Source organism: Thunnus albacares, chromosome 6 (genome assembly GCF_914725855.1).
Source record: "Thunnus albacares chromosome 6, fThuAlb1.1, whole genome shotgun sequence".
NCBI classification, from domain to species: Eukaryota; Metazoa; Chordata; class Actinopteri; order Scombriformes; family Scombridae; genus Thunnus; species Thunnus albacares.
In genome coordinates this window covers 15,315,051-15,342,533 of record NC_058111.1, presented here as the reverse complement: position 1 = coordinate 15,342,533, position 27,483 = coordinate 15,315,051, and the positions used below count along the sequence as shown (strand labels likewise).

At 42.0% G+C, this 27,483-nt stretch overlaps 2 protein-coding genes across 4 annotated transcripts; one reads left to right on the top strand and one right to left on the bottom strand.

Annotated features, from left to right (window-relative positions):
* The first annotated feature begins 319 nt into the window (after positions 1-319).
* LOC122984083 (SH2B adapter protein 2) lies at positions 320-22,214 on the top strand. 3 transcript variants are annotated; one of them, XM_044354388.1, is made up of 10 exons: positions 626-1,369; positions 2,995-3,120; positions 9,421-10,366; positions 14,787-14,888; positions 15,156-15,247; positions 15,656-15,756; positions 15,855-16,016; positions 16,124-16,326; positions 17,178-17,352; positions 19,812-22,214. In XM_044354388.1, the coding sequence occupies exons 2-10, from the start codon at positions 3,086-3,088 to the stop codon at positions 20,132-20,134; spliced, it is 2,139 nt and encodes a 712-aa protein (XP_044210323.1). In that variant the 5' UTR covers positions 626-1,369; positions 2,995-3,085; the 3' UTR covers positions 20,135-22,214. The 3 variants fall into 3 exon arrangements, with proteins under 3 accessions (XP_044210324.1, XP_044210323.1, XP_044210325.1); XM_044354389.1 differs by lacking the exons at positions 626-1,369; positions 2,995-3,120 and adding an exon at positions 320-569; XM_044354390.1 differs by lacking the exon at positions 2,995-3,120 and having other exon boundaries at positions 628-1,369.
* A 642-nt stretch (positions 22,215-22,856) lies between these two features.
* dnajc30b (DnaJ (Hsp40) homolog, subfamily C, member 30b) lies at positions 22,857-25,718 on the bottom strand. The gene has a single exon (XM_044354392.1). The coding sequence runs from the start codon at positions 25,379-25,381 to the stop codon at positions 24,197-24,199; it is 1,185 nt and encodes a 394-aa protein (XP_044210327.1). The 5' UTR covers positions 25,382-25,718; the 3' UTR covers positions 22,857-24,196.
* Between the last annotated feature and the right edge of the window lie 1,765 nt (positions 25,719-27,483).

The window sequence follows — 27,483 nt, the reverse complement described above, 5'->3', positions numbered from 1 at the left end:
CACAGCCTGCGCAGTTCCTGGAGACTTGGCCCATAGACTTCACATCAGGGCTTTTTAAATCACTTTTTACAAAATATACGTTTACAAATATAAAACCTTCATGGATCAAAAATTTATAAAAGAAAGAGTCATAATTGACCTTGTTCTCAGTTCTTGGTGTCCTGTCAACAGTTTTACAGATGTCTTTTATAATGGTGGTCTATGGGGAAAATGTTTTTTGGGCCGCAGGGGGATTTTTTCGCTGCAATATCGCGAGTGACCACTGGGCAAAATTGGCTGCAAGGCTAAGCTTATTTGGAAAGAACGAGCCGGAAGTAGCACTTTATCTGCCTCTTTCGGACTTGACAGTGGTCGGTGGGCAGCAGAGGCAGAGGTACGGCAGCGGCACAGTGCGTCGAGCGTAGAGATGGAGGGAGAGCTGGCCGGCGGCGAGCTCGTGTAACCCGGACAGGAGGACATCAGATGAAGAGAGGAGATAACCATGTTTGATGCCGAATAGAAAGCATCTTCACAGCAAAGCCAGGATCGCCTCAGACATACCAGCGTCATGAAACCAGTCCTGTATTGAGGTGAGAGCCGCTGCTGCCGCTGCTGCGTTTTTATCTCTTATTTAGCGCGTCTGACGCTTCTGATGAGACGTTTTTACAGAGCTCCTGTTTTCATGTGCTGGTGATGTGAGGAGAAAGGCTTCGATTTGTTTGAGGAGAACAACAGACCTCCAGGTGCTGAGGAGGACAGAGAAGAGTGTTTCGGTGTCAAAAAAGAAGCCTGCGTTTATTTGACGGTAGAGAACAAGTGCAGTCGGCTGGTTGAGACTCCGGATGAGACTTTTGAGGGGGGTCGCGGTGAAAAGGGGCTTTTCCGATAATCCATTTAATAGCCTTTAGGGAGTAAAGTCTGGTCAGTGACAGAGACGGCTCGGATCAGGGGCCTGATGTGATGTGATCTTGATGTGATGTGATCTATAGGCCCGCTCGAGATGATCCAAAATCAGTGTACCGACTCGTGCCTCCGACGCACGCAGCCTCCCATTCATCGCCTCCATTCTGGACCCGGATCTGTCAGCCATTCAGCAGGAGGCTGCCACCGCTTCCCATTCATGAAGTCCAGTATACGCAGCCTGCACAACGATCCACTGTTGGCTTTAAATAGGCTCCCTGGGCCTGCAGTAGGCCTGTTTTAGGCCTGCTATTGACTTTCTCTCATATATCTTTTTATAGGCTACACGAGTCAGTTAATATGAAGCCTGATAAGTCTGATTTCAACAGGATAAAGGCCTTTACATCACTGTAGTATCATGATAATACCCCAATTAGGCTGTATTGCATCTCTGACACTACGTTGGCATTTTACAGTGAATTCACAGAAGGTAGGTGCTTGTTATATATTTATAATTGAATTATGTCAACAGGGTTGTTGTCTTGCATCTCTCTAAAATCAAATGTTACAAAGATGCAACAATCCTTTCATTAAAAATGAAAGCTTTTCACAGCCAAGTGATGTCACTCCATCCAGGTGAGGCTATATATCCTGCAGAGGGATGGACAGAATAACAAGAACACCTTACATGTATTATGATACAATCCAACAGCACCACAAAAATGCCTCTTGCACAGATGAATCTTCACCTGTCTGTCATTGTCTCTATGAAGAAGGTATAGCTGAAACGTCTGTGCATCTTTCTCCCTGTGCTTGTATTGGACAAGTGAAATGAAATAAAAAGAAAATATCTGATTGATTTTTTAGTGCAGAAACAGTTAGTTGGTTAATCAATTAGGTGATAAACAGGAAATTAATTGAATTTTAATAATTGATTAATTCAGCTTCTCAAACAAGAGGATTTGCTGTTTTTTATGTTTTATATCATTGAATATCCTGTGAAGATGTTACCTTGTCCTCCAGGAACTTGTGACGGGCATTTTTTTTTCTTTTTTACAGTTTTATGACATTTCATAGACCAAACAATGACTCAATTAATATTAGAAATAACCGCCAAATGAATCATTAATGCAAATAAGGATTATTTTCATTACTGTTTAATCTGCAGATTATTTTTTCAGTTTGGTCCATAAAATGTTTAATTTGGTTGTTTTGTTTCACCAACAGTCCAAACCTAAAGATATTCAGTTTACTATCACATAAGACAAAGAAGAACTGCAAATCCTCACAATCCAGATGCTTGAGCAAGGAAATGTTTGGCCTTTTTGCTTGAAAAAAGTCTTAAACAATGAATTGATTATCAAAATAGTGGCTATTTTTCTGTTGATCAACTACTCGACTAATTATGAGCCCGACTAAGTTATATAGTTACATCCCTACATACATAGAGGTGTACATGCTATTTTGTCCACCCCTCTTGGTACCATCATCAGGCTGTTTATTATATCAGCTCCGCTCTGTGACACTGCATTAAAAACCCATCTATTTCAGTGAGTGACACACTTGACGCTCACACAGGTTGTGCTGTATTTCTCCTCCATGCGAGGCCTGTGGTCATCTGTGAAATTAGTTAGACCCTGGTGGGTGAGAGACAGGAAATGGAAGTCCGTAGCGGAATGTGCGTCTCCCACGCGCTCCATCCTTTATCACTGGCTGCCATATGGATGCCTGAGCTCACTCAATATTTACATTGTCACTGCTTGCCAGGGAGAGAAGGAGAGAGAGCCTGCTGGTTGGAGGACACGCTAATTAATGTGTTTAATATCTGTGTGATGAGGCCCGGCTACCGACATCATTAGAAGTGGCTGAAAAACCCACAGGGAGACGGGCGAGCCCTGATCAGTTTGTTCATGTGTGTTATGTTTTTGGTGATGTGGTACTCAGGAATGAACAGTCTTCGTCTTCTTATCAAGTCTGGTTTGTTATCACTGGTATCACTGGTTTGCACGCATACACACGCACACTGATACTTTTATGTAGCTGGGTGTATCAGTATCGGGATCAGGACTGTATAGCTTTCATAATGTCTGCCTGTGTGCACGTCACATCCTGTAGTCTCACAGCGAAGGTAGACACTCTCCTCTCTGGTGGTCCTGTGCTGCGTTGGGACTGATAGAAACGTTCCAGACAACATTCAGTTGCATCAATGGAGGGAGGAGGTTATCAGCTGCCAGGTCAAAGGTCAGTGGCCGGCTGCACAGATCCAAACGTAGGTAAAGGAGGGGGTCTATTACTGCTGACCCCTACTTCTGCTTTTCCTCATCTCCTCCCTTATCTGACCCTTCTATCTGCTATCTCTCCCCTCATGGGATTATTATCTCCTGTCTACATCTGCTCCTTCCACCTCCATCATCCTTCCCTTCATACAGACAGTTTACATACTTTCCCTTATTGCCTTCCCGCCATCTTCACACACACACACACACCCACACACACACCTGGACGTCTACTGTAATAATCTGTCTTTTGACTTGACTGGAGGTGAGTCATTGTGTGACTTCCCCCCTGTGTCGTTGTCTGCTTTTGTGTTTGTAGCTGGAGTGCAGCTCCTCCTTCTGAGAGTGTCCAGAGAAACAAAACTAAACAAGACATGTTCCTGCTGATATCTGCATCTCTGTCATCTAAAAGTTTGTGCTGCAAAATCCATCTTAATTTTTGGCCTAGTAACCAATTAGATAGCTGTGGCAGCCCCGATCCTGTCTCTGTCACATATTTAATGTGCTTAGTTACCTCATTATCACGACTGCAAGTAATAATTGTGACTGAACAATTATTTTCTCAGTTAATCAATTATTCATTTGGTCAATAAAAGGTCAAAACATAGTGATAGATATCCATCACAGCTTCCTGAAGGCCTAAGTGACAACTTCAAAATATTTATTTTGTCTGACCAACAGTCTAAAACCTAAATATATTCAGTTTAGTCTCATATAAGACAAAGAAAAGCAGTAAATCCTCACAATTGAGACGCATGAAGAAGGGAATGGTTGGCGTTTGCTTGAAAAATGACTGAAATGATTAATCGATACAGAGCTGAAACAATTAGTCAATTTTATTTAGTTAATGGACAGAAAATAAATCAATTTTGGTGACTAGATAATTTAATTAAGTTATTTGATCAAGCAAAAATGCCCAAAACGGGGATGTGGGAACTGGGATCTCTATCTCTATCTTCTCAAATGTGAGAATTTGCTGTTTTTCTCTGATTTATATCATTTTAAATGGAATGTTTTTTGGTTTTTGGGCTGTTGGCCAAACAAAACAAGACATTTGAAGATGTAACTATGAGCTCTTAGAAATTGTAATGATCATTTGTCCCCCTTTTTTTTTTTTTTTAAATTTCATAGATTAAAATATCAATTAATCGAAAAAATTATTGTCAGATTAATTGGAAATTAAATAATCCTTAGTTACAGCCCCTAAAGTGGTTATCAAAATAGTTGCCTGATTATTTTTCTGTAGATCGACTAATCAATTAATAGACTAATCATTTAATCTCTATTTATAATGAATACTTTTGGATATGCATGAACAGTATGTGAACATCATATTTATGAAGGAGGGTGTGATATCCGGTGTTCTGGTGTGTGTGTGTGATAGACATAACAGCTTGTACGTCTTCAAATGTCCTCATTCCACATTTAACTGCTGCAATATTTACATCTTATATAAGAAAACATAATTAATGGATTCACGTGGCGTGGAAAATGTTGTGTATGTGCGGTGCTGCGCTGTACTGAGTGTGCTGCTAGCTGTGCTGTGCTGTGCTGTGCTGTGGAGCAGGCTAATCTTAGAAAACATGGCTGGACCCAAACTCCCCGGGGTGGGAGCACAACATCACCAATCATCCTCATCAGCCAATCACGGAGGGTGCGCTCCTGGCATGAAACTGCTCGCAGCAACGTGTGTGCTTGGATGTAAGAGTCTAAAACATGTTAAACTACATGTTTATCTCAGCGAGGACATGGAAGTACAGTATGCGTACACACAGCTTTAAAAACACAATCCTTCTACATCCGTTATGCTTGGCTAGAGTATTATTTCCTCAGTAGCTCTATAGTACTGCCCACAATACCGCAGTATTAATCAGGCATATGTAATTCCTGGCTCTGCACAGTTCAGTCCTGTGAGGGCTCTCTACAAAGCACATGAAGTGAACAGATCTTGTACGATGTGTTTTGCAGGCTGCAGTTGATAGCTTCTCCCTGCGCAGTAATGTCTCTTTCCTCTCCTCCCCAGTCAGTTTACTGTTACAGTCACAACTCCCAACCATCTGACAGAGACATCAGCCCTGCTCCCCTGGGTAAAGGAGCAGCAGGAGGGGGCACAGTAGTGGTAGATTTTTACAACAGATAGGGAAGAGATACAGGAAGGGGAAAGGCTTCTGAGGGATGAAGGATGGAGGTGAAAATTGCTCAGATGGACCTGAAGTGAAGGGGAGTCGTGGGGATGCCTCTTCGTCTCCCTTCCTTTATGATCCCCTTGTCCCACCTCCACACACTCCTTGATTGTTTTAGCAGCTGTCCTATGGAGCAAAAACATGCCCCCCCCCCCTTTTGAATCCCACTCCTCTTTTTCTCCTCCGCCACTTGTTCTTTCATTCAGTCCCCACACACAATTCTTGTTTTCGCTGTCTCTGCCAATCATTTTTGCTTTATACCCCTGTGTGCCTTTGCAGCATGTAGTCTGCTGAGCCTCAGAAAAACCTTAATGCTGTCCACTTCCTCCAGCGTCTCATGGCTTGAGTTTCATGCTGACTCGGTGAGCGAGTGTGTGTGTGTGCGTGTGTGTGTGTGTGTGTGAATGTGAGTGTGTGTGGGTGTGTGAATGTGAGTGTGTGTGGGCGTGGCATACAGTGAGCTCAGTATCCTTGAGAGAGGCACATCCTCATCTTTGCGGAAGGGCAGGAGTTTGAGAAATGCACCTCGGTGTGTGTTGTTGTTTTTCTGCTGAATGAGTGGAAAGTTGGCCCAGTGCAGGTTTTTAAATAGCTGAATGGGTATTGACTTCCTCGCAGCCAGCGGTAGCACACACACCCACACACACACACACACACACAAACACACAAGATAATTATTACAACAACACTTGGTGATTAGTGGTTTAGCTTACAAATCTTGTGAGGCTTGAATGAATGAATGGATGGATGTTTGGATGAATGACACGATGGATTCATGAATGAAGCCCTTAAAGTGGAAAGTGATCTTACCTTTTCTTCCATACATTTATCAGCTCGGTGCTGCTTTCTAGTAAGGAACCCTTTATAACAGGTTTTTATAAGTTATAACTAGCGGGTTTATTAATAAATAAGTTAATAAAACATTCAGAGCATTATTCCCTTAATTGCCAGGTTGTGAAAAATACCTTTGTACTTTATATTTCTTAACAAAGCAGTTATAATAGTTGGTAATCCATTTATGAATGTTTTTGTGTTGTTATAAAGGGTTCCTAATACATCTAGTCTGCAGTTGTAATTAGTTATTAATAAATGGATTTTGGTCCGGATCTTATGCGGCTCTTTTCTAGAAGTACTCTATGGAAGCAAAAAGGGGCCATAATAATTTGAATTTTATAAGCAACCAAATACCTAATTGTTAAACATAACCTCCACTGGATATTAGATACTACTGAATGTATAGCATTGAAATGTTGTAGCCTGTTGTCTCAATTTATGTGGTTTGAATTCCTCTCTTTGAAATTTCCAGAAACAAATTTTGTAACTTCAAAAACTTCCTTCAATTCAGACGGAAAATTCAATTGTCTGACGTTTCCTCATTGGATCACATGACTGACAGAACATAACCTGATAGGTCAGAAGGCTATTGAGTCCAATTAGGTTGGTTTCTTCTCCTTGGTGGCACAGATGTTCAAGTTAGAATTTTTCATTATGAATTTCGCCAATCCACTGTAGGCAACTCAATTCTTTTGACTTTTAGATTCAATAGGCTAATTACCTTCTGGAAATTAAACAAGAAAATTCAAATGAAATTCATTCAGAGGGATGATTTTCAAATTCAAATAATGCAGTGCTATAAATTCAGTGGTATTTAAATTTGAACATGAGTTATTGAGTAGCGGTTCAACTTCATAATTACGTATTTAACTGCTCATAAAATCCTTTCTTGGCTTTCATAGCGGTCAAACTGTCCAACCAATCAAAGGGACTTTTTCACAATCAACCCAACAGATGTTATTAATGGCTTGTAACTGATCTAGTAAGCTTTATTAACCATTAATAAAGCAATTAGTTACAACTCTTTGTGGAACCACAAACTCTTTATGTTAGCATGTTTCTACTCTTTCTTTCTCTCCTCTTTCTCTCAGTAAGTCATCAGTTTGTGTATAAGAGCACCGTCACAAAATCAAACCTCTTGCTTTGCCTCTGTGCGCTGCAAGTCTCTAAAACCTGTTAAGATGTATTTCTGTCGCCTGATGACAGGTTATGAAAGCACTCCCATCTCGGGACCTTTGGTTGTGATTTAGCCCGGGGCTAGAACGTGGGAGAAAACAACAACAACACAGTGCTGCTCATTCACTTTCCTTCACTGCACAGACAACCCAAGCGGTGAGATAATCTCAGAAATGTCATGCGTCCAATCAAAACAGCACAAATCGAGATTCCCGGGCCTCCCACAATATGTGAAGTCATACAGCAGCATGATGCAGGGCTAAAATTGCCACAGTATTTGCATTTAAGATTCCACCTGGCCACAGATAATGGTGACATTTCCTTCTCTGTTTTTTTTTATTATTCTCTAATCTCACCTGTTCCTTTGCTTTCTCAATCCATCACCACATTCAAAATCTGACACCGTGTCTAAGCATCCAGGAGTTTCTACAAGATGAGCTAAGAGATAGTCCTTCAAAGAACAGGGACTCCTGTGTACTTTCCCTTATCATATCCTGTCTCTGATCTGGTGTATTGTTTGTGTCAGATCTGTGAGTTTTTCAAAGGGGACAGAGGGAAATGGAAGAGGGAATGAGTAAAAGAGATTGGCTTATAGTTGAACGTGTGTGTCAGACTTAATTCCAGTGGAGACCAGAGAGTTTTGCGCTAATCCTTTATGAAAAGACAACCCACACGGATGCTTTTGAAAATGAAAATAAAGCTGCTTGCAGGAAAAATTCCAGGAAACTCTGCAGCGTTGTAAGCGTGTACGCATGCATGATTCGGTTTAAGAGTGCAATTTCAGAAGCAAACATTTGAGCACATTTTGTGAGGGAGCAGCCAAGAGGAGCCCAGCAGCTCTGAGAATAAGCTCTCACAGCTTGGGGAGTGTTGGCCATCCCTGTGCGTATGTCACCCAGCCTGCCCACTCAGACAATCTCCTTTTATGTGCGGTATTTACAGATGACAATAATAAAACCAACATGTGTTTGATTGTGTGATGCTATTTGCTGATGCTGATCTGCAGCTGTATTAGTCACTGATGTGCTGAGGCAGAGAGAGAGAGAGGAAGGAAGGGGGTGAAAACTGGCCTTGGATATTGCTACTGACACAATGGTGGTATGACTCTGTGTTAAATCCCCACCGCAGACCAGAGAGAGGAGTTTTTTCAGTGATGTGATGTGGTTTGGCACTGCTTGGCCCTGATGTGGCCCAGAGAGGGAGGCATACACACAGAGAGGAAAAGAGGAATGTAAGGATGATTGGAGGAGAGCAACTATGGTCTGAAAAAATATTCATTATTCAGAGAAACAACAGTGAGTGAAACAGACGGGACATAAAGAGGAGCCATATGATCACTCTTTGTTGAATCCAAGTTGCTGTTAACCTGCTCTGACAGAACACACTTCTAGATAATTCAGATAATCTGAGTGCTTGTCAGAAATGATCAATTGGTGAAGCTCAAAACTGATGGAGACCCGGATGATTTTCTTTTGATCAGTTGTCACATTGAATCTGCCAATAAGTCATTTTCAAACTTTCATGACAATCCTGCACAAAATCTTGAGCGGTCATGAATTTAGGACTCTTAAAAATGAATTTTTAAAGTGTTTTAGGGGCATTTTTGCTTTTATTAGACAGTGATAGCAGAGAGATGACAGGAAATGAATGGAGAGAGATTACATGTAAATTCTTTGGCCAGATTCAAACCAGCAGTGTTGTGATTACATGATTATGGATGGATTGCGGTGAGATTTTGTACAGATATGCTTGGTCCCCAGAGGAAGCCTGCTGAACATCAGTATGTTAGCAATTATCATTATGAACATGTTAGCATGCTAATGGTAGCATTTAGCTCAAAGCACACTGTGCCTAAGTACAGGCTGTCATGATATTAATATTATAATGACAGACACAAGCTGGTTCAGCAGTCTGCTTCATTCACACATCTTTTATTCTTTGCACTATCACACGTGCAGGCTGTCCCACAGCTGCTGCATGTCTGATCTAAAGCCAGGAGTTACACAAATACATACTGCAGTCTTTTGCTTGCATCCACACTGACACTGTGCTCTCTCTCTCTCTCTCTCCAGCCTCTCCTCGGTGGGTTGGCATGGCCCAGTGATGAACGGAGCGGTGGTGCCCGGTAGCCCGGAGCTCTCCTCCTCGTGCCCACTGCCTGACTGGCGAGAGTTCTGTGAGCTCCATGCTCGAGCCTCCGCTGCAGACTTCGCTGACAAGTTCCAGCGCTTCCTGTCAGAGAACCCGTGCTACGACTCGCCCGGTGCCGATGCCAGCTTCTCACAGCACTTTGCTCATCATTTCTTGGAGTGCTTCTCTGCAGCACTGACCCAGGCCCGGGAGAACCAGGCATCCTCGCCGGGGGAGGACGGCTCCAACACAGCGCCCAAGTACAGCATTGTTCCTTTCCTGGGAATCCAGGGCTGCCCATTGTCCTACGGTCACGACCTCTACCAGAGACGCAAGGACGCCGGGGCTTCAAGTGAATCCCTGGACAGTATGGACAGCGGAGGGGGAGGGATAGATGGGGGAGGCAGTGGCACTGCTGCCTCCCGAGGCCCCCAGCCGGCCCATAAGGTGTCTGCTCTGGGACAGTCCCGCAGCTCAGAGGACGTGTCGGTAAGTCATCCCAAAGCTCGCTTCAAGAAAGGCTTCTCCCTGAGGAACATGAGCCTGTGTGTGGTGGATGGGGTGAAGGAGATGTGGCACCGACGGGCCTCCCCTGAACCTGACGCTCCCTCTGGGGCCAGGAAGGCTAACGGGGGAGGAGGAGGAGGAGCAGGGGAGGCTGCAGGGGGAGAGAAGTGGTCCCAGAAGCTGCGGCTTCCCAGGGGTTCCCAGGGCCACAAGGCCGAGCTGCTGGAAATCCAGAGAGAGGGAGCACTGAGGTACATGGTGGCCGATGACACAAACTGTATGGGTGCTGCGCAATGGCAGAAGTGCCGCCTGCTGCTGAGGAAAACCAAGAGGGAGGAAGGAGGGGAAAGATTCCTGCTGGAGTTCTACGTACCACCTAAGGTACACAAATACGCACATTGAGAACAGCTAGGCAGCATGGATATAGTCCTGAAATGATGATGATTTAATATAAAATATGTCTTCATTGGAGTACTTAATACTGTACATTAAGGAAACTTAAAATGTCCTTATATCTGCCCACAATGTGCTATAAACGATTTACGAAATGTTTATATACTGCTTATAAATGCTAAATAGGGATTTTAAGTAAAATGTTACCTTTGGGATCCATGTCTTTATTCAGACCACTTAAAAATGGTCCCCAAATCTTGTTGAACTTTTCACCAGAGCCATTTCTATTATAGTGAACGTTTTCCAGGTATAGAAAGGAAGTAATTTCTTCCAGGCTCTGTGTAAAACTAGGTGGACAAGCTGATTCCCAGTTCGTCAAGATAAGTCTAATTGAAGATTAGTCTTAAAGATTAATTGAAAAAAATGATCAACACATTAACTATTAATGAAAATAACATGGAGAGACATGAATTCAGCCTGATAATCCAACCTTCTCTTGACCCTGAGTGACACAGCCTGAAGCCGAAACACACACATTGCACTCACGTGCATGCATGCACACTTCACATTTGTCTATATGGGATTTCCAGATCATTGCCCCTGACCTTAAGAAGGCCATGAGGCTGTGCAGCTGAGTGTGTGTAAATCTGCCACTGTCCTTTGATCATGGCTGGTGGGAATGTGGGGGTAAGGCTGGCGGAGAGGGGGGAGAGAGGGGTAAGGACAGGTGGGAGGCAGGCATGGGAGGGGGTTGAAGTAGTTGATAGAGATCCAGAGACTGTGTGAGAGAGAGCGGAAGCTGTTACATTGATTTCTGTAAGTGTAACGGATCGCAGAAGTTTCCCTTTCATGTGCAAAAAATAAATATTGATTGGTTCCCCCATCTCTGGCAAACTGGCTGCGGTGACAAACTGAAGAGGAACCGAAATAGTTTTGTGAGTCACTCAAAAACTCTGCCAAGTGAGAGCCACAAGGGGAACATATAAAATGAAACTTAATAATTGTGCTTCAGCAGTTTCATCTGTTATGTTCTATTAATGTCCACACGTTGGAAAATTATTATCAGCCGCGGATGAGGCTGAGATTAGGGGAGACTTCAGAGTAGCAGTTACAGCCTTGTTGACACATAAATTAAACACACACATCTAGACGGGCTTGCCCTGTAGACGCTCTCCAAGTTGTTTTATCACTGCTGTCCTATTCAGGTCTTACAAATCATAACAGTGCAGAGTCAACAGTGTTGGAAAGATAAACTGACTTATAAAATCTCACTCCTGCCTGCTCCTGGCTGACTGGTTCTGGCTCCGTCCCTGTCAGTGCCATCAATCTGCCGGCTGCTCTGTGTGGCAGAGACAGCACACTGCAGCACGCTAACTGCCTGCATTATGACACAGCAGCAGGCCCTGAGAGGACCCAACTGTTTTATGTAAAAACAAGTCCTAAAATGCCTTAAAAAAAATAGCTGTCTTTTTCTATTTGCTGAAGTGCTTGTCTTATTTTTATTGATAACTTGCCCAAATGAAACCCATTACTGTGGGTGTTTTGACAGTCGGTTACATGTATTTAAGGATAGGTTCATATTTTTCCTCAATCTGTTTTAAAACAATCCTCACATGCCCAAATGCACTTTGAAAGAGTTATTGTTTGCCTTTATTGTTCCTCCTCTCCATACTGGCTGTGAAGAAAACTTGGCTCTCATTCGGTTAGTGTTGTTGGCTTTGTTTGTTTAAACAGTAGGTTCGGCCAACTCGTGGAAAAACATATTTTCTCGCTTACCTCTTGTGGTATTTAACCATGCAGATAGTTTTGGTTTTCTCCTGTGAGGTTTTGAGACATCCATCTCTGAGATTGTCACCTCATTTAAATTGAAATACTGAACTTAAAGCTGCACTAATCAATATTTTCATATTAAAATGGATCAAATACTATGAGTAACCTGAGAGGGGTCACTCAAATTGATGAAAACCATAAACAATTATCGCCCGACTATGCAGTTTCCCTCAGCTCTATGGAGCATTATAGAGTCTTTCAGCTCATTGTTTTGGTTTTACGCCCCCCAACTTCACTGCTTTGGTTCAGTCTCACCGTTCTCATCAGTGTTATCTCTAGACGCAGCAGGCAGCTGTTTTCAGAAAAAAAAGCTCTAAAAACGGACTGCATGCTACCGGCCCAGCACCAAACAACAGACAGACAAAGTTAGTGATTATCTGGTGAGCATAGTGGAGCATTTAGTGGCTAAAGAGCAAAATATTTCTCTGAGGAATTGGTAGAGATCAAAGGTTCATTGGATTTACATTTGTCTGGTGTCCAGAAACACAACTACTACTGCAATGCCAAATATCTCAAAACATGGACCAATAAATGCAAAACTATCTGTATTGCTAAATACTGCTCAAAGTGAGTGACAATAATATGATTTTTTGTAATTTGGACAAACTTTTTTCTCAAAAAGACAGTTCAAGATTGATATTTAACACTTTCCTGTAAGACTGTAAATGCTCTGTGCTGAAGCATAGACTGTCATGGTCGCTGGTTAACACTGGCTTGCATAACTACACATTTCAATAGACAGTGCCCACACATATCAGGCTTGCACTGTCCATTGTAGAGGTACAGGAAATGGTCAAACAGTTTAATACAGGAAGTGGTTTTTGACATCTGATCCTCAGAAAGGAATTGTGGGCGTGGATGGCAGCCAGCTGCACAGGCAGATCAAGATGAGAACAGTGTTACTCCAGACAGATCAGCTGATAAGCCTCTGCCAGACCATCAGTCAGCCTCTCTCTCGCTCTCTGCCTCTCCTGACACAAACAGAAATAAATACACACACACACACAGCTCACTGCTCCGAACACACTCATTGGATCTGTTAAGATTATCGTCTGGATCCAACTCTCTGCAGAGGGCAAACTCAGGCCAGGCTGTTTTCTGTGATCACCCTCTTGTAAACTCTTCCTGTGTTATGTTTGTTACAGTCAGCAAGGATAATCGCTGAGAGGCGCAGTGAGAAATAAGAGAGCTGCAGAATAGTTTTGCATATTGTGCAGTCTTCTGTAAATCCTTACTACTCTTTTATATTTAGATATATGTTTGGGGAGAGTTGTTAAATCTCAGGACAGCAGACAGGGGGTGTAGTTCATTGCTAGTTAGGCTGTACCTATAACTCAGATTGTATGTTACCCCTTAATTATCATGCGTGAGGGACAATTTTGAGGGTTGGGCGCAGCTCATACTAGAGACGGGGGATGTAGAGGCACTGCTTAAAACTACACCACTAATTTAAAGTTCTAAATGGGGCTTTTTTTGTAGTAAAATATAAAGGTTCCACTTTTACAAGTTGCCTCTGACAGGATGTAATGAAGGAGTTATTTTAACTTTGGACCCTTCATAATTGCTTATGGTGTTTTTTGGTGAAAGTACACTGGCACAAAATTGTACTACTATCCATGGAGTGATGCATTTTTGGTTTTCTGGAACAGAGATGATTAGAAGTAATGTTGCCAACATCTTGCAGGTGTTTCTTGATCCACTCAGGCAGCACATGCTTAGTTATCATCTAAAGCAGTGGTTCCCAACCTTTTCTGCGTGTGATTCTTTAATAGAAAGCATAAAGCATACTCTGATTCTGATTCATACTCTTGTCTGTTTTTAGCAGTTCACACCAAGCAGATTTTCCTGTTTAAAACTGTTTAATTTGATTAATTTTAAAGGCCTATTGAGGTATAAATACACAGTATTAAACTACACACTAAGAAATAAGCAAATATTAGAGAAATATAAGAAAATAAACATACTGTTGTGTAGCTGAATTTGTTTTTTTTGTTTGTTTCCTTCCTTGGAAATAATCTTGGAAATATTGACCCCTTTGATTCATCTCAGATTCAGCTCACCTTGTAAGAGTCCTAATCTCAGCAAATTTTTGTTTTTACTACTTCCTTGAAACACACAAACTGTGTAGATGCAGCAAGATGACACAGTATAACCACAACATCTGCAACACACTGTATATATTGCGTGTACCGTACAGAGTGCACATGATTTTTTCCAATCCTGTTCCTGCCCTGGTGACATCTCATAATCACTTTACCCCACCCTCACCATTGCAGAATATCCAGATTACAGAGAACGGTAGAACTTACATAATAAAGGAATAAACAAATATAAGAAAGCACCACAAGACAGCTCTGAACTAATTTCCTCCCATTTCCTAAAAAGGTAAATACAACACTTTTTAATTTTTATATTATTTTGCAGGAAACCACTGATCTTACAGTGCAAAATACTACAGTTGTGAATTTGGACCTTTATGTCCAGATTGTCTTTAAAGTGTTAAGTTATCACAAAAAGTAAAAAATATTCATAATGCAGTTAATATGAGCTTTTGTGTGTCTTTGCATGTTCGTTCCAGTCCTCAAAGCCTAAGGTGAGCATCCCTTTGTCAGCCATCGTGGAGGTGAGGACCACCATGCCGCTTGAGATGCCAGACAAGGACAACACCTTTGTTCTTAAGGTAGAAGCTGCTCCATTTTACAGCCACATGTACGCAACTGCATCTGACTCAGTTTCAGATCTAAGTGCTTGACGGGATTACTCCATTTTGATGAAAAAAAAGCTACATAGATATACTTGAAGACATAGTTTGTTGAAGAAACAGGTTGTTGGAAAATGCTAAGCTAGTCCCTGCTGAGTTAACATTGGATTTGCCCTGTTCTGTACCCTGATGCGGTCTCTCAAACAGAGCTCAGTGTGTGATCGTAGTGTTTGGCTGCTTCCACAGGTGGAAAACGGGGGTGAGTACATCCTGGAAACCATCGACTCGCTGCAGAAAAACTCCTGGGTTGCTGACATCCAGGACTGCTTAGACCCTGGGTAAACCACCAGATAAATATTTGCTACTGGCTGAAGATGGAGAGAAGAGAGGGACAGAGGGATGGAGAGAGGGGGAAAGGGTGGATGGGAAGGGGGAAGGGAGGGGTAACACACACAGTCATTAATCATCCAATTAGTGGAGTTTTTTGACAGGTTTCTTTAGCACAAACATGGGCAAGTTTGCACCCTCACACACACACACACACACTCACACCGCTGACATTCCTCCTCAGTCCCCTGAGGACGTTTGTCGGCGCAGCTCAGGACCTAAACAAAGATTATTTGTGTCCATGTTTGTAGGATGTCGGTGTGTGTTGAGTTGTGTGTTAGGACGTGGTGGTGTTTGCACATGCGTGTGCGTTGTGTATACGTTCTTGCGGTTCTCCTGACCTGCCTGCTTGTGTACAGTGACAGCGGTGATGACATCGAGCTGGCGTCATGTCCTCATGGTCAGGCCTCCAAAGATTGCTCCATGGTGGCCTCTTGCAGCTGTGAGCTGCTGTCTGAGGGTGAGCAAAGACTTTTTCCCCAGCAGCACTGTCATGTTACATAACATTCAAATCTTTGGATCCAGATGAATGTGTTAATATATAAAAAACATGTTTAGGTGTGTACCGTGCTCCAGAGAGGTCATGTCCTACAGCAGCGGAGCATTACAGCGCCCCCTCGGTCCGTTGCAGGGAACCCCCCTTCACCCAGCACCCATCCCACATGCCTTTAGAGCGTTTCCTCCAGTCCCCAGAGGCCCAGGGCTCCAACCCTGCAGCAGGTAATAACACTTACATTTGCTTTGTCTCTCCACAAATTGAAAGAAAAACAGAAAAGAGGATTACAGATAAAGAAAAGAAACATTAATTTGTGTGTGACTCTACTCAGGTGGCAGTGAAGGTGCAAAAGACTCAGATGGGGATGCTAGCCTGGCAGGTTACCCATGGTTCCATGGCACACTGTCCCGTGTGCGTGCCGCTCAGCTGGTGCTTGCAGGGGGGGCCAGGAGCCACGGGCTCTTTGTGATTCGCCAGAGCGAGACGCGGCCGGGCGAGTATGTCCTCACCTTCAACTTCCAGGGCAAAGCCAAGGTGAGGCAATTGGAGAGAGCACAAAAAAAAGAGTGAACTAAACAGTTTAATAGCAGTTTGTTACAGCATGTGATCGAGTCTTTACACCCCAGTAAACTAACTGTAGAGAGAGGAGGGTGTGAGTGTGTTGAATATGTGTAGATCATGGGTGAAATGTGTTAATATATCAATTAATGTATTGATTGTTTTTCCAATTAATAAATTAAATTTGGTCAATAAAATGTAAAACTGTATAGCAAATGATTGTTACAAGTTACCAGATTCCAAATGTGTGTCCTAAGTTGGCTTATTTTATCCAACAACAGTGAAAAACCCCAAAGGTATTGAATTTGAAGTGATATAAAATCAAGAAAAGCAGGAAATCTATTATTTTATTCACCGAATAATGAGATAACGTATCGTTTCCACACTAGAATACATAATTTTCGTCTCCCAGCTACAGTCTTGCTGTGCAGGAGTATTACAGTATGACATTTGAGGCGGTAGCTCACAGCAGACCAAGTTGCCCCAGGCCTGGAAAAGATGCAGTAATGTCAACGTTTTATGTCCTCTTATGTAACACGATCCCTGCACATCACATCCTGCCAGCCGGCAGTGTTGAGGAAGTGTCAGCTGCCGCCTCTTCCTCTGGTGTCAGTCTTGGCATTCTGTTAAGCTGCTCCCACAGCGAGACGCCTCTCAGATAATGTCCTGACCTCTGTCTTGGTCTGTCTGTTTCAGATGTTCACTTTGTCTCCCTCTGCAATTCTCTGTCTTTCTTTCCCTCACTTCATTTACCTATCTTCCCTCCTTGGAATCAACTCTCTTGTTGATTTCTTGTCTCCCCCTCTGTCCTTTCTTCTCCCTCACAGCATTTGCGTTTGTCAGTGAATGAGAACGGGCAGTGCCACGTCCACCACTTGTGGTTCCACACCGTGTCGGACATGTTGAGACACTTCCATGCCCACCCCATCCCCCTCGAATCTGGAGGTTCAGCTGACATCACATTACGCTCCTATGTACAAGTGCAGAGAAGCTCCACCACAGGTACACAACACGCAAACTTAAAATAATTTATCTAACTGGAAATGTCCTAGATTTTGATGATTCTAGATGTTCTTAAACATACAATAAGACCTTTTCAGAGTATATGTTTCTAGATATTTTGTAAATTGTAACACATTGGCCTTATATTTGTATGTCAGGACCTCTTGGAAAATGATCAGATCCTAATTGGACTTTTAATTAGAGGCTTGAGGCTTCAGCAGTCTGAGTTAGTCATATCAAGTGGATATCTGTCACATTTAAAGTCTTTTTAGCATCAAATTCCCTCTTTGTGTTTCCCTGTTGAGCTGTGGTGGAAGTATAGTAACAAAAAGAGGGACTTTGGCACTAAAAACACTGTAATGTTGAAAGATATCTATTTGATTTGACAAATGTGGACGACTGAAGCTTCATATTAGCTTTAGATAAGCTTTTAAATACATTTTTGCACAGAAGGAGGACTGTGGATTTTGGCCCCCATCATTTACGTTGTAAGTGCATTATGAAGGGATCTTCTAATGGTCAGTATGAACAGGAAGAATGATTATACCAAGAAAAAAATATTTCAATGTTCATTTGGGCACCTGACTGTTGTTTTAACACACACAAAAATTGTGAACCCATCCTTTAAAGACACTGTAGAGGTGTTTTCTGGCCTTGTGTTGAAGTCTGGTGGAGTTATGATGGGAGATACCTGAGGTCACCAAAGTCCTGCACTAATGGTTAAGTCGTAAGTTGATCTCAAATGTGCAATAAAAAGATGTTGGTCAATCACATTCTGTACATGACCACACAACCCTGAGAAGAGGTCCAATCAGGCAATTAAATAAAAATATCTGTGGATGAACTAAGGGTGTTTAGGACTTTTAAAAACCAGCAGTCCTATCATGAGTTGTAGGACAAATGTACAATTTTGTGGTCTACAATGGCTGCACAAAGATGGGCCTGGGTCATATTCTATAAAATATCACAATAGCACTATAAAGGTAGAAGGTACACAAAACGTGTTCACCTAAACTATTCCTTATTTACATTTTGTTGATTTGGGGTATTCCAATGAGTTTCTCATTACTACAGCCTGACCTATACTGGATGTTTAGGCTGACATCTATAATTGATAGGACAATAGTCATTTTTACATAAACACATAACATGCACAATTTTTTAAAATAATTTTGACCACAATATTGTATAACTTGTCAGTTCTCTCTGGTGGACAAACTGAAATGGAGACTCCATTTCTTCACCTCAAAGCTATTGTAGGCCTTTCTGTACTGCAATTTCTTGTTACTTATCAGCTGACATACAATAAACAAATATGATCGATAGGATATATCAGCAGTAAGTTAATATCGGCCGACATATCGGTTTACTTCTACTCATTACATTGCTTGAGATTCAACACAAGACTATCTAACAATTGAATTAACACATCTTCCCTCTTACAAATGAAAAGTTGAGTTCATAATAAATAAAACATACCTTTAATCAGTTGAATACACTTTGCCGCTACAGCCCTACTTGATGCGGTATGACCAGTAGTTTATGGTGGCTACTGTTAGCAAACTTAAGCCAAATATTGCTATGTAACTAACTACCATTACTAAGCCAGTTCACTCACTTTATGGCTCTTCTACGCATGTGGTACTGTTACACTGTGTTCTAGCATTTTACATGATCCTGAAACAGCCACTTATAGCCACAGTTGTTCCTGTTGAGCAAACATTAAGAGTCACTTTAACAAAAATGCTAGAGCAGAGCTTTGAAATAAGTTGTTTGTGGTTTCAGTGAAGAGCTAGATGACATGAGTATATGTAACTGCATTTTTTCAAGTGTCTCTGCTTGACAGTCACCCTCTCAGGTCACCAGAGAATAATGGAGGGTGATTAGAAACTTCTAGAAAGTTGGATGTGCTGATGGATCCTTGAAGAAGGAGGAGGTTGAGCTGAAACTCACTGAACCTGCCCACCCCCCTCCTCCATACCGTTCCTGCCGTCCGCTCTCCTGGCATGGGATGAATGCCCTCCTGTACAGGAGAGTGAGGGGGCGATTATACCACAGGAGTTTTGCATGCAGGCCGAGACTCTGGTCCCAACCCACCCTGGTTGTCACAAAGAGGCTCTCTGTTTCGCCAAACGCTGGACCTACACACACTCACTCCCATGCACACACTTACATAGAGTGAGGGTTTGAGTCAGGGTGTAAAAGGCTTTATTGATACACTGGTCAGGCATGTCTTTGGCACCAATGTTGTCAGTGTTATTGCCAACCAAGAGAAAGGATAATAAAGGAAGCCAACACTGCCTGTGTTTACATGCTGCTCTATGAAGGAGTCTTTTACTCACAACTCTCTCGGCTAAACCAGTGAACTTTAATCAGCAGCACAGATAAATCTATATTATTGATATGTCTTATATTAAAAGATTTCTTCTCCCCACAAACTCTCCTTGAATCTGCTACAGATGTGACCGTGCCTCCAGTCCTCACCCCACCCAGGGATGCGGGCTGCCGGACAGATTCAGCCCAGCCAGCTCTCCACCCTTCCGGGATCACAGCCTCTGCAGGGCCTCCTCCTGATACCCCTCTCTCTTCGAGCACCTCCTCCTCACCCACAGCCCTTCCCTCCCTCTCCCGCAGTGACCCAGGCACTGGAGGAGGGTTACAGAGCCGGAGCAACAGCTCCGAACGCCTGCTTGAGGCCTCTAGTGGTGCATCTGAGGACTACCATGATGCTGATGGGACTCGCAGGGCCCGAGCAGTAGAGAACCAGTACTCTTTCTACTAAATGACCCAAGGCAGGCTTAAGTCAAAGGTTCTGATTGGATGAGACACAGAAAGTTGGAGGTGACATGGGATGCTCTGCTGATGATGAAAGTGATCCATATCACTGGATCACACATTGTTTTATTTGTTTGTTTTTGTTTCAAGGCAATTTCCTGTTTCTCTGATTTGAGAGGGGAGGTGAGATCATGCAGGGGCAGAGTGTTCACGCTGATAAATCCCTCAGGCTCCGTGGCTGCATTTCAAACTAAAACTGTCAGCTGGCATTGTGAACAAAGAAAGAGAGTGCTACAGGTCAAAAAAGGACATGTTGAGACCTAGATGTAAAAAACACAGCAGTGAAGACGGGTGTGGACGCAGAAAGCAAGAGGAAGTCATCTAGTCGAGTCATATGGCTTTGATTCACCTCATCTGACCACTTCCTGTTCACTCTAACTCACACTTCCCCGGGAGCAGAGCCTGCGTCACCACCCCACTGATGGATCGAGAGTTTTGAAATGACCCCAAAGAAACACTCCTTCCCCTCAGAGCTCCTCCGAGCTCCCGAGAGCATCCAGTTAATGTTTGTAAAGCTGCTTTGAGTCTGTCCCGGATATCCTCACTGTCCCTGTGGGGTTTCCCTACAAAATCCTGCTCTGGGTCTGCTTTACACTAATATCAGCACAGCAATCATGGGTGTGTTAGTGTTAGCTCAGAGATGTTTTTCTTAAATGTGTACAGCCTAAAAGGTCTTAGTGCCTGACAATTACCTTGGACTTGAACGGACACAGCGACACAGAAAGCTACTGTCAGTGACGATGTCGAGGAGGATGTTGACATCTTGCATAATCACAACAGCCCAAAAACTAAACGCAGGTGGTTCTTTTTACTGTCAGTTTCTGCTTAAAACACACTGAACATGCATACTGAAACGTTTTTGTTCTCACAGATTTATTGATGGCTGCAACATAAACACAAAACATCAGTTTCAAAATGTTAAAACGGAAGTGAAAAGTTCAGTTCAGTCTGTATGAAAATGATGAGGCGGCTCCCATTTTGGTGTCATGCTGGGTTATTTCTATGAGTGTGTGGTGGTGTATTAGAGTCCAAGTATTTTTCAATGATCGGTGTGCTACAGTAGTGTTTCTAAAACATGGTTTTCGAGGTCCCTCCGTCTGGTGCTGGTTCTGTATTCAAGCTCATCATATCGATAACCTGTAGATTAGATATGCTGTTAATATAGGAGTTCACTTTGAAGTAATGCCTTGAAGATTATTATTAAACCAAATCCAGCATTTATCGGAGGGACTTGGGACTTGGTTTTTAGAACGGTGGCAGTATTGCGTGTTGTTTGCACGGCCTGCAGGTGAACTTGTGTGAACTGGAACGGTACAAGCAGTAAAACAAAAGGTACTAAATGGCCATGCTTGAATGGAAAGATGTGATATTGCTGCTTTACTTTATGCTGACCCAGTATTGCTTAGGCTTTTAAGTTAGCTATTCAAAAGGATATTAAAACCTGATTATCACACCTCAAGATATTTACAATTAAAAGAATTCATGTCATGGTCCAAGAGATTCATCAGAACACAACGTACCCTCTTAAAGCATGTGAAACCCATTTAAAAACCATAAACCCAGCTACTAAAAAAGCAGCTACTATATATAATATTTCCTTTTGTTCAGTTGAAATAAACAAATCAAGATGCCACCCACGTCTGTCTTTTCAAGCACGGCCATTTAGCTGTGAAGGTGAAATTTCAATTTCAGTCAAGGAGCAGGCAGAGCAGTTCATGTGCCAATTTGAATCCTATTTTTGAGACATATTTATTCCTCAGCCGTTGTAAATTACGTTTTTCCTATCGAGTCTTATTTATGTACAATTGATTGATTCTTCTTGATGAAACGTCCTCAGTGGAAACCGTCCGTTGCAGGAGCCCATCTTACATATCACAGATTGCTCACGTCTCCCTTTTATTTTCTTAACACTTCTTAAAGCTGATTTTCTGTTGTCTGACTGAGTTTTGAAGAGTCTGTGCAATTTTGTACAAAGTGATGTACTTGACATACTACTTTATATTTCTGTGAATAAAATGTGAACAAACTGTTGCACGTTTTTCATTCATAAATGTGTCGATTTGTGGGTTGAGAGTAAAATGTGAGAGGTGAAAGACACTGAAAGGTCAAGAGCTTTTAGTTTTGTAAACATAATCTGATGGAGACAGTTTTTAAAGTGACAGGCATTGCTCTGCAGAGATGAAACAGTCACTCCTCAATAGTGGAGTGACTGTTTGTGAGAGATGTGCAACAAGTCGTGGTTTTCTTTTGTTTCAGTTTTAATAAAAATGTCAGTCTGTGTTCCACAAATAGGCCTGAATGCAGATACCATGTTTACAAGTTATGCTATGAATAAACTCTGAGTGGTCATCTATGTACTTATAGTTAGGGTTATGGTTAAGTGTATGACATCTGATAACCATGACTCAGAGATCTTAATTGAGAGTGTTTGATCAATAGGTTAGTTTACTGTATAATCACAGACATTTCCCACAATTGATACTGATGTTTGTAGCATCTCTGAGGAAACAGATGAGAGAAATGAGTGAAATAGATGAGATATTTTATCATCCACAGCAACCTTCTGCAGGCTGCAGCTGACCACTTGCATCAGTGTCACTGAGCCACTCCAGTCATGTACTCAGATGCCCTCTACAGGTCAGATCTTACAACATTACAAAAAACCCCAAAACAATTAAACTGTTTTATTTATTTCCTGTATGTACAATGCATACACTTGTACACATTTCAGCACCTGGAAGAAGGTGTTAAATATGTACCAATTTTCTAATAACTATTATAACTCTACTGCACTTCAAAATAAATTTTCTACATTACAGAGCCAGTGTGTAGGGAAAGGAAGAGGAATTATGCATCATTCAACATTACTAGTTACATTTTTCCATCCTTGTGCAGCGTTTGGATGGACAAAAACCCTTTCAAGCTGCCAAAAAACGCAGTTTGGCTACTAATAGAGCTAAATAAATTACAGAGCTTACATTACATCTTTACAAACGACAGAACAAATTGTTGATGTACAAAGACTGAATCTCCATTCACACAAAGCTTTTCGCACTTTGTAGCAACATCTGAAAAAGCATAAAGCTTCACACCTCTGTGATGATGTGACTCTGAAATGATCATGAACATTCAAGTACAACAGTCTTTAAAACAGTTTTATAATGGATAAAATATTTAAGGCTGCAACTAATTTTTATTAGATTTTCATTATCAATTAAACTGCTGATTATTTTTTAGACTGCTCGGTTAATTGTTTGGTCTATAAAATCTCAAAAAATGGTGAAAAATGCCTGTCACAGTTCTCTAAGGCCCAAGATGATGACTTCAGATAGCATCTGTTGTCCAACAAACAATCTAAAACCCCAAAATATTCAGCGTGCTATCACATGAGACAAAGAAAAGCAGCAAATCCTCCCAACTGGGAAGCTGGAACCGATTAATGTTCGGCATTTGTACTATGAAGGATGACCAAAATAGTTGCCTATTAATTTTCTGTCAATCGACTCATCGACTAATTGATTCAGCTGAAAATATTAAAGCCATGAATTGTGAAACACTTCTTTCCACTCTTACATCAGGCGCTTTGGAGATCCTTGGAAGAGCTATGTGCTTGAAACTTTGCAGCAATAAATAATCCCAGATTTCCAGTCTCTACTTTAAATGACTGTTTTTGATCCAGCATCCATTTCTAGGTAAGTGTATGTGAGTGTATACATGAAGAAATTAACAAAATTATGTTCAGTTGCTCACTTAAAACAATCATCATGTGTGGATTAATTTAATGAAAGACAAGCCTACCTATGGCTTGAGACCCAGTGAGCAGGCTTTAGGTTTCTGCTTGCAACACACTAAAATAATCATCACCTTCAACTGCCAGAAACTGTGCAACACTTGCAAAACAGTCTGAGGTAGCACCCCCACCACCCCTCCCCCCATCCATCTCCTCCACCCTGAGAGTCCTAACGTGCAACCCCAGAAAGGGACACGTCCGGTTGCTGCTGCTTCTATTTCAGGGCCTGCTGAGATTGACAAAAATCAGCCCTGCGGTGGCCAGCAGCATCGCCACAGTCATCTCCATTATTTTACCCTCCCTCCACTTGCTATAATTGTCCTTCTGTTTCTCCTGCATGCGCTGCTTCCTGGCTCTCATGTCCTTCTCTCTCTGCAGCTGCTCCCCATAGTGAGCCTGATAAAAGGCGTCAAAATCAAACATGGGCTTCCCCCCAGCTTGGGAAAATCTTCTGGCCCTCTGTTGATGTTGATGCTGCTGCTGCTGCTGCTGCTGCTGCTGCTGCGTGGATCCTGTGGACTTGCTTGGGGCCTCTTTGGAGGACGGCCTCCCCGCACTTTGGATGTCTGACTGACTCAGGATGCCCCGATCGTACTTCCTCCTCAGGCTGATGTTGCCCAGCACTGTGTAGGCTTCGCTGATCTCAGAGAAGCGCTGCGTGGCCTCTTTGCTCCCCGGGTTCTTATCAGGGTGGTAGATGAAGGACTGCTTGTAGTAGGCTGTCTTGATCTGGGACTGTGTGGCGCTGGGGGTCACTTTGAGAATGTCATAATAGGCTGTCCTACTTCTGTACAGCAGAAGAGCATCTCTTGTGCTGCTGTCACCCCTCCAGCTGTAGCCTCTCGTTGTTGTTGATGAGTGCGGAGTATCAGGATGTAGTTTGAGACGCCTCAATCCACAGCTGGGCCGCTCTGATCCCTGCTCTGCCAGGATGAAGATCACCGTGCAGAAAGCTTGGAGCTGCTGAGGGGACCTGAAGGTGTCAGGGTGGATGGAGACAGCTCCTCTGGTCCAGGGTGTCATCCTGACAGGCAGGAGAGACTGCAGTCTTGTTGATGAGAGGTACAGGGCTGTTTTATAGTCTTGCAAGCTCTCTCTGGTTTGAACAAATCCAATAAAACGGGATGAATCCGGGTCCAAAGAGGCGGAAGTCCCATTTACCTGTCTACCTTTTCTCACCCTGGAAAGTTTCTCTGATTTGCGTCGTGTTGCTCTGCTTTTTGACTCTGGATGAACTTGACGTTGATCCAGAGCTGTTTCCGCTTTTATCCGACTGTCATTGACGGTGCAAGTTACCAGCAGAGATCCGGGACTTTCTCCGGTGCAGACCGGTCGACTCTGGCTGTTTCTGAGAGCGGACAGCCGGTAAACTCCGCTCCCCAGCCTCTGACCGACCTCTGCCATTTTACCGAGAGCGGACCCGGTGACCAGGCAGGCCGGAAAACAGCTGCGGCATCCGGCTGCGTCACACAGCGGAGAACCAACCAGAGTCTATGTTTACAGGATGTACTTATCACACCCGACCAATCATTTAGCAGAAAAGGCGTCAATAAACAGTTACGTAATCTCCTGTGAAATACCGTAGTGAATGTTTTTTTTTTTTTTTTTTTTTAATGAAAGAACTAATATTACTTGAATATAGATCTACAGCCCTTTATTTTTTAAAACTCATTTTCCCTCCTCCTGTGTATTATTTTGTTTTTGAATGTAAGAAGCTTCTTGCACAATCTTTTTGCCAAATGTTTATTCTTATAAAACATTAAGACCTTCATAGTTTTACAAAGTTATAAGGATGATAATATATATATATATTCTCTATAAATGTAATTATTTTATGGCAGATTTTCACATTCAGCAATGTAAATTTGCTAATAAAAACTTTACCTAGCTTTTGAAGATAATGGAAACCTAATATCTAAACCACTGATATGTATAATATCACATCCTTTATTTGTTTATTTAATTGATATATTCCTCCTTTGTCTTGAGTCTTGAATTCATATGTAGGCCTATGTAGTACAGTCAATCTAACTCAAAAAGGGCCCAACCCAGGAGAAATTGCAATGGTAATGTTTCATAATTTTTATTGGTCCTAATACCCTCCTACATCATATATTAAAAATATACCTTCGCAGATTCAGTGAAACATACTTTTTTTCAAGGTCAAAAGTAACATAAAGTTTTTGGGGTCAATCTTTCCAATGAAACACTTTTTCAGAGGATATTCTAATGTCTTAAACCTGTATTTGGGATACTACTAGCCCAACACTCATTTTTTGCCAAATTTTCCACTCAAAGTGTGTGCTACATTGTCCCTATGGGTTGCTCCCTCCCCCGCTTCCCCAGTCCTCAGCATTGGCACATGATGCAGGTTACAATGTGTGTGTGAGAATCTGACAAGAGTCTGTTGTTGGGGGCTTATCTCCCATAAGTAGTTCAAACAATGGATATGTCAGACATGTCTGTACTCCTACCACTCAGTACTATATTACACATTTATAATCATCACCAGGCTTCATTTTCACTGCTTAGGTCATTCTTTATGTTAGCTAGCGGTTAGCTAACGTTTGCTAGCTAGCCACGGTAACATCAACCAGTGTTGTGTGCAGCTGTTGAATTTGAACAGTTGAAAAGAATTTCAGGAGTCAAATATAAACAAAAAAGAATGAGTATTAATCAAATGCTGAAATTACTATTGAAATGTGTATTTTTGAAATCTTTTTATAAATGTGTTGGCTAACGTTAGCAAATCTTGCCCTTCTCACTTTGGCCTACATACATGTGAAAACGGAATAGTTTTATCACATCTGATGAACAATTACGTTTTCTGAGTCTGACTCTATCTGAATCACAATCTCACGTTTAATGTGCTAATGTTAACCTCTAATATTACAACATCAGAAATGGCAAAAAATGATGTACCCACAGAGATTACAACTCCTGACTATTTAACAAGCGATGTGTGGAAAATCCATCAACAAATGAAAAAATGTTTTAAAAAAGCTTGAGCCTGGGTGATCAATGCTACAGCTTGCATGCTAAATTTGAGCATTAAAATTTTAAAAATTAATTGGCAATGCAATGTAGTATACCTTAGATGGCAGGGTGAGAGTGTTTGTGAGCAGAGTCACAGCTAGGACTGTAGCTATCGAATACTTTAGTTATCGATTATTCTACCAAAAATTCCATCGATTAATCGAGTAATTGGATAAAACGTAATTTTGCTTAATTAAAGAGTAATAGTAAATATACAAGAGAAAATAAGACAGGTCTCTTAAAATGAACAACTAATTGGTTTCCTTTTTTAGAAAAATCAACATTTTTATGTTTTAAATGCATAGTATGCAATGCATACAACAATATTTTCTACCAAAAATAAACATTTAATCATAAACAATTTTTTCTCTGTCTGTACTTGTACTTTGAACAATGACAATAAAGTTGACTGAGATGAATTAAGTGCATCTAAGTGCCATACATTCTGGGTTTTAAAGAAGCATTTTCTG

Bases quoted from the DNA above. Each gene is read 5' to 3' on its own strand.
- LOC122984083 (XM_044354388.1), top strand. From the start codon at position 3,086: ATGGAGGGAGGAGGTTATCAGCTGCCAGGTCAAAG. The intron at 14,889-15,155 runs GTAGAAGCTGCT...CTGCTTCCACAG, and splicing joins ACAACACCTTTGTTCTTAAG to GTGGAAAACGGGGGTGAGTA. The intron at 15,757-15,854 runs GTGAGCAAAGAC...AAACATGTTTAG, and splicing joins CTGTGAGCTGCTGTCTGAGG to GTGTGTACCGTGCTCCAGAG.
- dnajc30b (XM_044354392.1), bottom strand. From the start codon at position 25,381: ATGGCAGAGGTCGGTCAGAGGCTGGGGAGCGGAGTTTACCGGCTGTCC.